Source organism: Drosophila tropicalis, unplaced genomic scaffold (genome assembly GCF_018151085.1).
Source record: "Drosophila tropicalis isolate 14030-0801.00 unplaced genomic scaffold, ASM1815108v1 contig_443, whole genome shotgun sequence".
Taxonomy (NCBI): domain Eukaryota; kingdom Metazoa; phylum Arthropoda; class Insecta; order Diptera; family Drosophilidae; genus Drosophila; species Drosophila tropicalis.
In genome coordinates this window covers 717420-732952 of record NW_027172907.1, presented here as the reverse complement: position 1 = coordinate 732952, position 15533 = coordinate 717420, and the positions used below count along the sequence as shown (strand labels likewise).

The 15533-nt window shown below is 38.6% G+C and overlaps 2 protein-coding genes across 3 annotated transcripts; one reads left to right on the top strand and one right to left on the bottom strand.

Moving 5' to 3' along the window:
* The first annotated feature begins 251 nt into the window (after positions 1-251).
* On the top strand, positions 252-3136 carry SCOT (Succinyl-CoA:3-ketoacid CoA transferase). The gene is made up of 4 exons (XM_068285780.1): positions 252-415; positions 1401-1602; positions 1672-2648; positions 2708-3136. Exons 1-4 carry the CDS (start codon positions 365-367, stop codon positions 3020-3022), a joined length of 1545 nt encoding a protein of 514 aa, XP_068141881.1. The 5' UTR covers positions 252-364; the 3' UTR covers positions 3023-3136.
* Positions 3058-15074, bottom strand: LOC137573758 (uncharacterized). 2 transcript variants are annotated; one of them, XM_068285782.1, is made up of 3 exons: positions 14472-15074; positions 3641-3991; positions 3058-3577 (listed from the first exon to the last, which is right to left on the bottom strand). In XM_068285782.1, the coding sequence occupies exons 1-3, from the start codon at positions 14487-14489 to the stop codon at positions 3254-3256; spliced, it is 693 nt and encodes a 230-aa protein (XP_068141883.1). In that variant the 5' UTR covers positions 14490-15074; the 3' UTR covers positions 3058-3253. The 2 variants fall into 2 exon arrangements, with proteins under 2 accessions (XP_068141883.1, XP_068141884.1); XM_068285783.1 differs by lacking the exon at positions 14472-15074 and adding an exon at positions 4331-4431.
* Positions 15075-15533: the final 459 nt, after the last annotated feature.

The following is a 15533-nucleotide window of genomic DNA, read 5'->3' as shown; positions in this document are numbered from 1 at the left end:
GTTGTTAAACATTATACTTTTATTTCAAATATATAAACCAAAAGTGTCATTAAGACTTCAAAATAATAATTTTCCATTACTTTGTAAGGAATAACCTATTACCCGAAAGTTTTTAGTTATTTAATTTTAATCGACCGAAATGAGTCAAGTTGGATAACACGTTCTCATCACTAGCATCTTCTACGCTACTAAGCAAATGTTATCGATAACTTATGATTTACCTGTTGCTCCAGCAGCTGATTTCAGTTGAGTTTCTTTAACCGAATCGCATGGCACAGGCGATTTAAGAATTTAACTTGTATTTTTTTATTATTAATTTTGATTAAGTTTTAAAGTTGCTTTTATTCTTAAATTAAGACAAAAAATGTTGGCCAGATTTCACCAATTGAGCGGCAGCAATTTGAAAACCTTCAAGGTCGGTCCATGATTAATTAAGATAAAATTCAACTTCTAAGATACAAATATAATTTATCTGTTTACTCTTTAAAATGCTATCCATCATAAAACCAGAATATACATAAAGTTCCATTTTGTGTAGTGGTACAGTCAGGCAAACAGGTGGCTTATTATTATTGTAGTTATTCTCGTTTAGATTTCTAAAGGGGGATTTTGGGGGGCCAATTGCTTATCAATGTTTTGACGGACCCACACGAACAGGCCACTATATTTGATTTGTATTTATACACATATATGTCTACGCCCCACCGCCCCCTAATTTATAAATAGCCAAATTATTGCGTAAGTTGTTTGTTTTTCTCAAACATACCCTGTCAAAATGGTTATGTTCATTTTTAAAAGCACTTTATCCCTACTTGAAATGGATGATAAAACTAAACTTGTGCTATAATTGAAGACATACACATAGACAGGACAAGATTGTATTTCTCGAGATCAATATATAGTATAGTATAATCATTTCATCAATTTATATTATATTATAACATATGTAGCTTTTATAGGACGCTTGTCCTGATTTCAGTTTAGTTCAGCATTTTAAAAGATGTATAATATGCCAAGATCCATAGATCAGGAACTTGTTCTATTGTTACCAGGCTTAAGTTACATTAAAATATATTTTTTGTTAATTTCCTTCATAATTAATATTCAAAATGATATCTGTCAATCTTTATAATAGTTTTATGCTTACCCAGTGATTATTGATTTCTTCCTATCTTATACAATATCTAAAGGATCTTAAGGCTACTATTAACTTGCTAAGACTGGTATCTATTATCGTATTTATCATAAATAGTTAGATATATTTATTAATAGCACTAGGGTATAGATGCTTCGGCCTATGCTGTAGAAAACACGCCACTATAGCATAGAAAACAACTATGCTAATTGGTCATTCAGAACTGGAATCAAATTAAAGTCAACCTGGTTTTGTCTATTTACAGCTCATTGCCTGCTATTCGACATCTGGGGGTAAACAACATAAGGGCAAGATCTATGAATCGGCCAATGATGCAGTGGCCGATGTTCCAGATGGCGCCAAAATTCTCTTTGGCGGCTTTGGCATCTGCGGCATACCCGAGAAGATGATAGCAGCTTTAAAACAGAAGGGTGTGAAAAATATTACCGCAGTATCGAATAATGGAGGTAAGCTACTTCCTTTATATTTCTCCTATTGAAATGTTGTCAAATGCACCCATTTTCTTTCCTCTCCAGGTGTGGATGATTGTGGTTTGGGTGTTCTGATCAAGCAGAAGCAATTGGCGAAAGTGATTGGCTCTTATGTGGGTGAAAATACAGAGCTAGTGCGTCAATATTTGGCTGGCGAATTGGCCGTTGAGTTAACACCGCAAGGCACATTGGCCGAAAAGATTCGTGCTGGTGGCGCTGGTATTCCGGCTTTCTTTACACCCACTGGCTATGCCACCTTGGTTCAAGAGGGTGGCGCTCCTATTAAGTACTCGAAGGATGGCAAAGTGATTATTGAGAGCGCCAAGAAACCAGTCCAGGCCTTCAATGGACGCAACTATGTCATGGAGGAATCCATATTTGCGGACTTTGCCTTTGTAAAGGCCCAGAAGGCCGATGCTCTGGGTAATCTGGTATTCAATAAAGCTGCTCGCAATTTTAATGCACCCATGTGCAGGGCGGCAAAGATCACAGTGGCCGAAGTGGAAGAATTGGTGCCAGTGGGCTCACTCTCGCCGGACGAGATCCATGTGCCTGGCATTTATGTGAAGCGTATCTTCAAGGGCAGCAACTACAACAAACGTGTGGAACGTTTGAGAATTACTGAACCCAAGGACCCCAACAAGCCAACACCAGAAGTCAGTCCTGCTCAGGCATTGCGTGAACGTATTGCTCGTCGTGTGGCCTTAGAGTTTCGTGATGGCATGTATGCTAATCTGGGCATTGGTATACCAGTTCTCTCCTCCAACTACATTCCCGATGGCATGAATGTAATGTTGCAATCCGAGAATGGCATTTTGGGTCTGGGCCCATTCCCAACAAAAGATAAAGTCGATCCCGATTTGATTAATGCTGGCAAGGAGAGTGTTACAGTAATTCCAGGCGCTGCCTACTTTGGTTCCGATGACAGTTTTGCCATGATACGTGGCGGTCACGTTGATATAACCATTCTGGGCGCCATGGAAGTCTCAGCCACAGGTGATTTGGCCAACTGGATGATACCGGTATGGATTAAAATTACTTTATCAAGGTGTAATTCTATTAATTTGTTGTTTCTCGGCAGGGCAAACTGGTTAAAGGCATGGGCGGAGCCATGGATTTGGTGGCAGCACCTGGCACCAAAGTGATTATCACCATGGAGCACAATGCTCGTGATGGTTCGCCGAAAATTCTTGATAGCTGTTCCCTTCCCTTGACCGGCAAAGGGGTGGTCGATCTAATTATCTCCGAGAAGGCAGTGTTCCAAGTGGAAAAGGGTGTCGGTCTCACTTTATTGGAAATTGCCGAGGGTTACACGGTAGATGATATAACTGCTTGCACAGGAGCTAAGTTCACTGTCTCGCCCAATGTCAAGCCAATGGCTCAGATTCCCATCTGATGCAGATAGAAGCTAGAAAACCATGGTTCAGGTACTCCGAGTGATATAATTGTGCATTTATTTTTGAGTAAAGAAAAAAATAATTATGAAATAAAAGTGATTTTCGTTTTTCAATTTTTGTTTTTTGTTTCAAACCATTATAGTTAAAGTGTATGTGTGTATGTGGAGTGGTGGAAGTTAGGGGGGGGGAGGGAGTATATACATTTATGTATATAGACATGTAGGTAGATGCTAGCCCATGGCCTTGGCCATGTTCTTGAGAGCAGCGGAGCGCAGCTCTTTACGCATCTGCTTATTGAGTATGGTAAATGTCCGATTATGTTGGCTATCTGATTCACAGCGGCATGTGGCACAAAATTGTGAAGATAGCACATGCAAGGGGCTGCGGAAATAGAGATCCTTTTGCATGGTTAACGTATTCTTGTGATGCGACATCATATGTAAAGCAATCTCCAAGACGGCAAGAGTGGCTCCAATAAAGAAATTGTAAATAAAAAGCGTTGGTACAAGGAACAGCAGATACGGATGCTGGCGTTCATAGCCCAAGATGATGTTCTGCATTGATGAGAAACAAATGTTAATTCCACTTTAAGTTTTTGATAACCGATCACTACTTACGCTATGGACTCCATCCATTTTAATGTAATCCTCACGCTCATATCCTGGTGTTATTTTCTTCGGCTTGTTCGCCATTCGTGTTGCTTTTAAACTGCTGCCATTGCGTTTCTCCACCACATGCTTCACGGTTATATCAAGATCACGTTGATATTTATTGGCCAATACATTGTCCACCTCATCGCATAAAGTGCCCCTCAGATAGTGTCGAGGTACATGGAAATTGCCATGCTTACGATAGCGCACCTTCATTTGGTCATGGACTGGCTCTCCTGTTTCCTCATCGTATTTCGGTTCCTTGACACGAGCTGAATCCGTAAAATAGATATACTCGAATTCGCCAGTTTCGCTATTCTGCAATTGAGATAACAAAGCGATAAGACAAACAGAAAGAGAGACAGAGAGAGTTAACATTTTTTGGAGATTTCTCCAGCTCAAGAGAGTAGTAAACAAAAGAGCACCAAATGTGTGAGAAAGAGAAACACATTTTAGCATGGCGTGATCATGATTTAGCATAGAGATTTCTTAGGTTAAAAAAAAAACAAACAAATTAGCATTTTAAATTAATTGTATGCCCTAAATAAACGGGTATGTCTATTATATAGTTAATATTTTTTTATTTTTCTCTACTGTCATCTAAACAATATCTAGAACTGGTCTTTTCAAGTTCATCCATTAAATGAGTTGACTTACAATGTTAATCTTTATGATTAATAGAACTAACTGTTGAGGAACCAATTGTCATTTGACTCGCATTGCTATACGCAGCAAGACAAAGACTCATGAATGATCTTACACATCTCACAATGCTTTTGTTTTTGTATTTTCTCTTAAGTTTTCTAGAATATACTGGCGTCAGTCTGGTATGCTCTGTCTCTGTCACTCTTTATAAACCTATATGACCTACGTAGTTGCGTAAGAATTGAAAATTTAGTAATAAGCAAGCAAACGAACGATCAAGACGTGTTCTGGCAGTGGCAGACACAGTTCAGTGAAGTTTAAGTAAAAATAAAGTTAAGTTCTTATGAGATATTAAACACAGTGGTTTATTGTTCATCATAATTTGGTCCTTCGAGCCGGATCGTTGGGCATTGTTTGTTTGTTACTCATTGCTTAATAATTTGTTGCAACGTGGTTGCAATTAATTGTTAACCTCAAAGTTAGTAGTCGATAGTTCTGGCCTACTATCGAATAGACAATCGCGTGCTTATTGGAAAAAGCGCGGACAAACGGTGGCGCCACTCGCCTATCGGAATCTGTTATCGATATAATCGACGAGATCGTGAGGGAACACATCTCTGGAAAAAGACGCATCTTGAAATTTTTGGTCCACACAAGCAGTGGAGATTTCTTGGTATTTCATCATGGAGGAAATGAAAACATTCATGAAGGCCAGAGGAAGATTGAAGACAACCATTACCCGCATATATGGATATGCAGAGAATCCTGCACAGGATGCCGACGTCTTCGCAATTGACACCAAATTGGAAACTTTGTCCAATGCGTGGAACGAGTTCGTGAAGTCTGGCGACGAATTGGCCAAATACGACAAACTAGAGGGTTATGTGGACCCTACCGAAGACTTCGGGATATACGAGGAGAAATATGAAATAGCAAATGCCCGCCTTAAGGCTTTACGAGCTGCCTTGGCTCCGTCTGGCAAGTTGGAAGAAATCGGCGCGGCTGGTAACGATGGTTCGCTCTTCCAAGGAATTCTGCAACAAATGCAGAATCAACAGCAACAACTACAACTCCAGATGCAGCGTCAAATGGAACTCCAGATGCAGTGTCAAATGGAACACCAGCGACGGCAAATGGAGCAGCAGCAACTATTGGTTGAGAGATTGCTCTCGCCACAGCAATCTTCGTCTTCGTCAGGCTCACAGTCGGTTGCAACAGCGGCAACAAGAGATTGTGAGTTACCGAAAATCAACATCAAGCCCTTCGGTGGTGATTACAAGGAATGGCATGCCTTTAAAGACCTGTTTGAGAGTACCATTCACGGAAAGACAACTTTAACGAATATCCAAAAGTTTCATCACCTTAAGTCATGCGTCATAGGAGAAGCAGCGATACTCATCCAGCATCTGCCCGTAGTGGATGCAAATTACGTCACTGCATGGAAATCATTGAGTGATCGATATGAAAAGCCCCGTTACTTGGTGAATTTACTGATGGACACATTCACCGCATTGCCAAAAGCTGTTGGGCAAAACTCATCATCGCTACGCGCTCTGACTTGCGGAGCCAGTGATGTTATTCGGGCTTTAGACGCTTCTGGACAAACGGGCCGTGACTGTTGGCTCATATACTTGCTCATCAACAAGGTTGATGAGGCTACCCGACGTGAATGGATCGACAAAAGCCAAGATATCGAAAATCCTACCATTGAAGAGTTGCTCAAGTTTTTGGACTCACGATGCGATCGCCTTGAGCTCAGTCAAGTTATCGATCATGTAGCGAGCAAACCGAGGGATGAAAAGGGAAAAAGGCAAGCACGCACCATGCTTGCCATTACAGGTAATTGTATGAAATGTCATAGTACTGAGCACATACTGTCGGCTTGTCCTCAATTCCAGAGCTTGACTGTCAAGCAACGTTACACCTTTGCGAAGGAGAAACATATGTGTTTTAATTGTTTGAGAACTGGACATGGAGTAAGCGCTTGTGGCTCGAAGTCTTCTTGCAAGTATTGCAAGCGCCGCCATCATTCTATGCTGCATTCTGAAGGCCATTCTACACAGCAAAATAGCTCAGAGCAGCACCAAGGCAACTCAGGCCAGGTTTCTGAGGAGTCACCAGCGGCATCAGCGATAGCAATGATGAATGTTACCAGACCCAGTAAGCCAAATGGCCAACGAAGAAGCACTCTACCTACTGCATTGGTACACGTCCGAAATTCTCAAGGAGCCTTGCTGACGTGCCGTATTTTATTGGATAGCGCCTCAGACTTGTCATTCATTTCGGAACGGTGCGTACAGACGTTGGGGCTTGCACGTTCGCCATTTCGAGTTGCCACATCGGGCATCTCAGACGTCAAGGCGGGAATAACCAGAGGTTTCTGCTCTCTCCAGATGATGTCTCGTGTGTCGAGTCATTGCATCGATATTAAAGCTCACATATTATGAAAGATCACCTCACCATTGGCACGTGAAAACATTGATGCTTCATCACTGTCGGTATTTAAGGGATACCAAATGGCTGACCCTGACTTCAGAACTAACGCCTCAATCGACATTTTGCTGGGCAATGATTGCATTTGGTTAGTTCTAACCGGAGAGAAGTTATGCGATGGTCAAGGGCACCCTATTGCAGTTAACACCATATTTGGATGGGTAATCACATCGGTATACACTTCAAGATTGCAAACATCATCTACGTCATTGCTGACTACGGTTAATATAGATGGACTACTGCAAAGATTTTGGGAACTAGAGGAAGTTCCATCACACACAACTGTAAACAAAGAGGATGAAAAGGTCGAAACGCACTTCCGCCGTACCCACAACCGCAACTCGAATGGAAGATACATAGTCGATTTGCCCTTCAAGGAACAAAACCCACAATTTGCGGATACATTTCAAGGAGCAAGATCGCGCTTTCTCGCAGTCGAGCGTCGTCTAATGAAGGACTCCAGCTTGAAGTTAAAATATACTCAGTTTATGAGAGAGTATATCCAGCTGGGTCACATGAAGGAAGTAGCTGCAGACGAAGACACAAACGTATGTATGAAGTCATTCTATTTGCCACACCATCCAGTCATAGGCGCCAAGCTGCGGGTGGTGTTCGATGGATCATTTCAAGATCGGGATGGACGATCTCTTAACGACGCACTTCACATTGGCCCATGTATACAACGCAACCTCTTCAACGTTTGTCTGCGTTTTCGAATGCACAGATTCGTATTTTCTGCGGACATCGTCAAAATGTTCAGACAGATTTTAGTGGCCCCTGAACATCAGAATTTTCAACGAATCCTATGGAGAGAAGACCCTGAGGAACCATTGAAGCATTACAAGTTGACCACAGTCACCTATGGCACGGCATGTGCACCGTTTCTGGCAGTTAGAGTGCTGGAACAACTGGCAACTGATCACGAATACGAGTTTCCAAGGGCGGCTAGGATACTTTTGGATGATTTCTACGTCGATGACGTACTGACAGGAGCCATGAACGAACAAGAACTGCTCGACATTAAGGAAGAGCTGATACTCCCTTATGTCACGGGCACAATTGGAGCTAAGCAAATGGGTCTCGAATAGTAAACGAATTGCCAGCAACGAGGGAAATGAAATCGATTTCTCAAAGATGGCAGCAAAGGTGCTTGGGCTGCATTGGCGTCCTGGAGAAGACGTCCTAACATATAAGGTTTCATTATCGGAACATATGACTTGTACGAAGCGACAAGTGCTATCTGACACGGCACGCATCTTTGACCCACTCGGCATTTTGGCGCCAGTGGTGATCAAGTTTAAAATTCTGCTCCAAGAATTATGGCTGCTTAATCTGGATTGGGACTCGGAACTGCCAACGAAGCAAGCGCACTTATGGCAAACATTCAGAAAGGACATTTTCACGTTAAGGAACTTGAAGATACCACGATTTGTAGACAATCAACCCGATGACATCGAACTCCATGGATTTTCAGATGCTTCGTTAAAGGCTTACTCTGCTGTCATTTACAACCGTGTGACACACCTAGATGGAAGCATCGGAGTGGCACTCATTGCAGCTAAAACAAGAGTTTCACCATTAAAGCAGAAGTCGTTGCCACGGTTGGAACTTTGCGGAGCTCTACTATTAGCTCGTTTATTCCAAGCAGTAAGGTCTGGTCTGCGCCAGAAGGATGTTAAGATACACGCATGGACCGATTCTACAATCGTTTTGTCATGGCTTTCGCATCAACCCTGTAAACTTAAAACATTTGTTGCAAACCGAACGGCAGAAATACTAGAGACCATACCACGTAGCGCTTGGAGACATGTCAGCACTAAAGAGAATCCTGCGGATTGTGCATCACGAGGCATGCTAGCGAGTGACTTAATTAACTTTGATCTATGGTGGAAGGGACCATCTTGGCTGCACGACTGTACACTATACTCAGAGACAATGAACAGACCACCAACTTGCTGCTCAATTCTCAAGCCAGCAGCAGAACTTGAGTTCAAAACCAAAATCTTGACAACCATTTCCAAGGATATTGAGGATTCTCCATTTGAGGTACTACTCGGAAGGACATCATCTTGGATCAGACTGGTTCGAGTGGTCGCATATGTATTCCGCTTCGTTCATCGAATCAAATCAAGCAAGTCTAAATATTCAGGACCTCTAAAGTTCGATGAAGTTACCAGAGCAAGGAAGTTTTGCCTACGACAGGCACAAAATCAATTCAATGACGATAGACAGCTGCTTTTGAGGAAGCAATCGGTGGAGCGACGATCAATTTTAAGCAAACTATCTCCCTTCGTTGACGAAGATGGAATTGTACGTGTGGGTGGACGTTTGGAAAGGTCGCAATTGCCTGCAGATGCCAAGCATCCAGTAGTTTTGCCGAAACAACATCGTCTTGTGGAATTGCTGCTGAAACATGAGCATAAGGTCAATCTTCATCCAGGAGTTTCAGCAATGTTTGTAATAATTCGCCAGAAATATTGGATCATTGGCGCACGAAACCTTATTCGACGTATCACACATGAGTGTTTAAACTGTTTTAGACAGCGCCATCACACAGCAAATCAGTTTATGGCCAATTTACCGGCTGTTCGAGTGCGACAAGCCTTTCCATTTGAGCATACTGGATGCGATTATGCTGGACCTATCTTGTTGAAGGTTCACAAGGGACGAAACCCCAGGAAGGAAAAGGGCTACATTTGCCTGTTTGTATGTATGGTTACTTCAGCTCTTCATCTGGAGCTGGCCACTGATCTCAGCACCGACACATTCTTGGCGGCATTAAAACGTTTTATGGCTCGTCGTGGGAAGTGCTCCCAAATGTATAGCGATAACGGGCGCAACTTTGTTGGTGCAAAACGTGCACTAGACGAAATGGTACAGCTTCTCGCTTCACGCGAGCACAATGATGTCGTTTCAAAAGCCCTTGCGGATCAAGGCATCAAATGGAATTTTATTCCTCCATATTCACCACACTGGGGTGGTAAGTGGGAGTCGGCAGTACGCTCGGTTAAGCTGCATTTGCGACGTGTAATAGGAACCAACGTCCTCACCTTTGAGCAGATGCACACACTGCTCTCGCAAATAGAATCTGTCGTTAATTCGCGACCATTGTGCACAGCATCGGATACTGAAATTGCCTACCTGTCACCGGCACATTTCTTAATTGGCAGAACATATACAGCAGTTCCTGAAGACGGCTATTTGCAGATTCCGACCAATCGATTGAGCTACTGGCAGCATGTTCAAGCAATGCTTCAAGGATTTTGGAAGCGTTGGCATCAAGAATACTTGACATCGCTACAACAGCGCCCGAAATGGACCACCAAGTTACCAAACATTGCGATCGGTAAACTTGTACTCATCAAGGACTCTAACGCGCCCCCATCGGCATGGCTGTTAGGACGGGTAACTCAGGTGTTCACAGGAGATGATGGCCTCGTCAGAGCGGTTCAGGTTCTCACCAAATCAGGAGAAGTCACTCGCCCTATCACAAAGATTGCAGCCCTACCGGGTTCAGAAACGGAGTTTCAGGGGGGGCGGGATGTTGAGGAACCAATTGTCATTTGACTCGCATTGCTATACGCAGCAAGACAAAGACTCATGAATGATCTTACACATCTCACAATGCTTTTGTTTTTGTATTTTCTCTTAAGTTTTCTAGAATATACTGGCGTCAGTCTGGTATGCTCTGTCTCTGTCACTCTTTATAAACCTATATGACCTACGTAGTTGCGTAAGAATTGAAAATTTAGTAATAAGCAAGCAAACGAACGATCAAGACGTGTTCTGGCAGTGGCAGACACAGTTCAGTGAAGTTTAAGTAAAAATAAAGTTAAGTTCTTATGAGATATTAAACACAGTGGTTTATTGTTCATCACTAACAATAGTTGATTACTGTGTAAAATCGATTTCTGTAACTGGTACTATATATAGTATAGATAACTAATCTCTGTTAAACAAAATACAAAAAATATAGACTGTATTTATGATCTATCTAACAAATAACTTAGTTGTTCTATGGATTTTCTTTTTATATACATATGTATATATTGTTGAACTTGTTTGTTTTTTAAAATATATAAGACTACCAATAAACATTTTCAACTTTAGTATAATCTCAATAATATATTAACTTTCAGAAAATAGAAAATCTCGAACTAAATTGACGTCACTTTAAAAACAATTTGTTATTTATCCATTAAACTCTGAATTTGGTTGAAATTTTGATTGGTATTAAGGTAACAGCTTTACATAAGTATGCATTATATCTAAAGTTTCAGAAGTTTTTCTTGAAATCTTCACATTTTTTAGCTTTATATTTGCTTACAAACGTAACTACTAAATAAATAAAGAGATAATGAATACAATAATCTACTAGATTTCTGTGTACTATCTAGTTGGTTAGATTAGAAGATCTTACTTTTTGGAGATTTCAAAACATGACAAAAAGATAGACATTCTTAAAAAATTTCATCACACATGCAAAAATTACTATGACAAGACCAAAAGAAAAACAATTTTCCTAAAGTCGGTGGTTTTTTTTTTTGTCAATTAGTGTATACAAAATTATTTGTTATAATAATAATATTCTCATTTGCCGCTCTCTGCCACGCGCTCTTTCATATTTTGTTTTCGATTATTCTAATCGGCGACATTGTTTATGGGGAAAATTATCTTGCAAAACACAGTGCTAAAAAAACGAAATTGAAGATGTTAGTTTATTTTATTTGTTTTTTTTTTTGTGTTGTGGCTTTTCTGATAAGACTTGGCGATAGGCACGGCACGTAAAAAGTAAATTGACATGAATCACATTTTTTTAAATTGTTCCTATCTCGCTCTTTCTACTCGAAATGTTGTTTCACAAAATGGGCAATTGGCTTGTTGTGTTCTTACCACCAACATGTTTTGTTTTAGACTAACTTAAACCCTAAAAACGCAACTAACTGAAGGCTAATAATAATAACAAAAAAAAAAAAAAAAAAAAAAAAACTTATCGCTATCAGACGATAGACGAGGCTGGTGATAGCCAGTAGAGAAACAGGTGAAGTGGTGGGAGGATGAATAGAAGGCATCGGTAGGAAGGTCTTATCGGTTACACGGCTTTGAAATTGTATTCTTCGTGTCTATCGATCGAGCGGGCGGCATTAAGCTACGCCCATTAAATGGCAATTAATGTCTATTTTCCTTAACAAATTGTAAATGCAATTGAACAAATATATGCATCATATAACAACAATGTCGGATATATGTACATACATATATGGAATTTTTTCAAATGATGGCATTAATAACATGTATCTTATATAAGTAAATAGCAGTCAACTTTATATATTTATAATATGAATATATGGGAATATCGAACAGTTTGAAAATGCGAATTAAGTTTGCGTGCAAATGCGATTTGAGTGTAATCCAAATTGTTGCATTGCCATCTGACCTAACATACACTCAATTATAGGATCGTGTGAGTTAGGTGTCAAGAACAAAAAATGTTGTTTTATTATGATTAGTAGTTAGGCAAGTGAATTAAAAGTTAAATACATCCATCTACCTAAATCGTATCTACAGTCAATATCAAGGGAAAGTATCTAACATCTTACTCATACAAAAGTTAGATGCAATTGTCAAATTATGTAAGACAATTGATTAATTTGACTAATTTGGGGATTTCCTAGAAATCTAAGCAACAATGGATTTAACTTTATATACACATGTAGACAACAATATTCCTATGTATATTTGTAATTCAATTCTTTATAAATAAAACTTTCAATTGAACGGGATAGGATATCAATTATTACGTTGTTTATTCTTATTTTCAGCTTAAGTTTTCAGAACTTTAGAAAAGATATTTGAAGACTTATGTCGAAGTTGGTTAAAAATTTCGTGATTATAACTTGGAAAGAAATAAAATCTAGGTAATTTTTTTTCTGAACTTTTTTCCATCCTTCTATAAGTAAAAATATATCTAGCTATATTTGGATTTATTTATAATTTTATTGTAGGTCTCATTAATACTTTTCGTTGGCTATCTGTTTATTGTTTATCTGTCAATAGATATATATCTAGTGATGGAATATTCTACCTAAGTCCTATCTATGATGTGATTTCTTTTAGCTATTTGTATTTTTAGTTAGCCATGCATTACTTAACTTATTTATCTCTCAAACTATCCAACTAATATCTTTTTGTAGGAGTTTTATTTTTTAGTTTCTTCTTTATCTAAAGGTCTTTTCTATTTAACCTGCCTCTATTATATGCTTGTCCTAACTATCTATATATCAATTTGTATATCTATCTGTTTAATGTGTATATTTATTAATTTGTTTATCCATTCAAGTTGTAAATGTATATATTTTTAGGTTGTATTTTCATTTAGATCGATATTGTCCTATCATACTTGTAAAATCTCTGATCTTATATCAATATCTTATAATATTTTTCCACAGTTGTTGAAATACTAAAAACGTTGGGTATTCCTAGTGCAACTCGCCACTGGGTGGTCTATGTAGGGAAATTTCAATTGTGTTAAAGTTAATGACGAGTATGTACATATGTATATATACTACAAACGGTAGTCAGTTTCGGTTAGTTTGGTTGGGCAACAAGCAAACTGAAATCAGATTAGAAGTGAACCAGTAAGTGGTGGTGGTGGTGCTTATGGTGGGGGGTAAAGCATTTGAGACCATCAAAAAGGCAAAATTTTTAAGTGTAAACTTGATAAATGTTGCCCAATGTCATATTGTAAAGTCCCAGCTCTATTTAATCTATATAGTAAATATGGGAATACATAAATGATAAACCTTTTCAACTGATAACCAAGCAGACTAAACTAACAAAAAAAAAAAAAAAAAAGAGCTCTCTCCATAAATATAATTACAGACAGAACGGGCCAAAAAAAAAAAGCCCATGAAATATAACAAAAATGTCAGACAATTCCAATAGCTGCAGATAATCTTTGGGTCAGACTATATAGTATAATTAACTCTGATTATGATTGCTGTTATTGTTGTTGTTTTGGTGCCTGGTTGTGACTGTATGTGTGTGTTAGTGGTGTGCTGTGCTTTGATGTATATGTTTTAGCCATTAGTATGTATGTCTGGGGCAAAAGCTTTTAATTTTAATTTTTTATTTTGGCTTAGCTTTATTACATTTAGAAGAAGACAAAACATCATGAAACAAAAACAATTGCCAAGTAAAAGTCAAAACAAATAAACCAAAAAATGATCATTAACTTCTTTATACCCTGCAAACCTGGATATATTTTACTCCAGAACATCATATTCTACAGATTTAAATGAAATAGGTTAATTAAGATAAAACAGTTGGCTATTCCTTAACAAACTAAGAGTTCAATATATTAAGAGGTCAACAGCCAGGTATTGAACTAACTTTTGAGAATCTAATTACCATAATATATAGTAGTACAATCTGTACCCTAATCATAATAAAATACTTAAATATTGGTACTCTCTCTATAAAGTGAAGGTATTAGTAAATACCCGGTGTGATAATACCCCTGGTAAGGGTATACAAACGGGTTTAAAACTTTGGGAAAGGCACAAAACCAAAATGAGAAGATGAAGTTGAAGATCTCATCAAAAATTCCATGGAATAGTAATACAATAGAGATGGGCTTTTGTTTTTGTTTTTTTTTTACCTTTATGGAGTAGACCATAGCGCTTTATTTGTTGTTGTTTTTACTGTTATGGTGTCTGGTTCCAAAAACAAAAATATACAAAAATATATATATATATAGGTAACTCTATATATATAAATGTATATTTATTAGATATATATGCAGATACTGCTTTGCACTTGTGTATATTTGTTTAGTTTATTGATTTTTTTTCATCGTTTTTTTTGCTAAACAAAAGTGAAGCATTGATGGTATTAAGCCTGCTAATACTCTTTCTCATATAAGCACAATATTATATAGATGTCTGATAAACCGGTTAGTCGTGCTCACGGAGAGATAATTTCGAAGATGAGGGGAGTTGGTAGCACCCAGGGAAGGTTGTTGGCTGTATAATTGCCGTGTAAGTTATATTTCGTTTAGTGTTTAATTTTGCATAAATTTCTAATGAAAATTTAAAAAAAAAATATATATAAATATATAGACACGCACACAAAACACAAAGAGAGAGAGAGAGAGATAAAGAGAAACACGCACAACAACAACAAAAAAAAAAAGAAATAATAAACTTTTTCGTATTTGTTTTCAAAGGTTGATTTAGTTTGGCACAACTTTTTACACGCTCGTTCGTTGACCAACTGAATATCTGACCGGCATGGAAACCCACCATTGGGGGGCTCCTTCTCTTTAATTTTTTGAGAAAGCTTTGGGTCCCCCAATCTCTCTCACTCTTCCTCTCTCTATCTCTCTCGTTATCGACCATGTGGGATCACCCGTTAGCTAGAAATTAAACCAAAAGTTTTCTAAGCTCTTACGGTTAAGGTATACACTAGACTTTAAGGCTCTGAATGAAACCCAAAACAAAAACAAAAGCTTTAAGAACTTGAACTTGTTAAAGGTTAGATTATTGGTCTTTTCTTATTTTATTTTGGGGATTATCAAATGAGGAGACAACTCAAAAACTGGATTTCAATTCTGGTTTTTATATTATTTAATTTTGTATTTAGTATAGAGAGATGCATGTCGAAAAGTTCATCGAAATATTATTTATTTTGAGTTATTTTGAGTTTATTTGACATTCCCAGT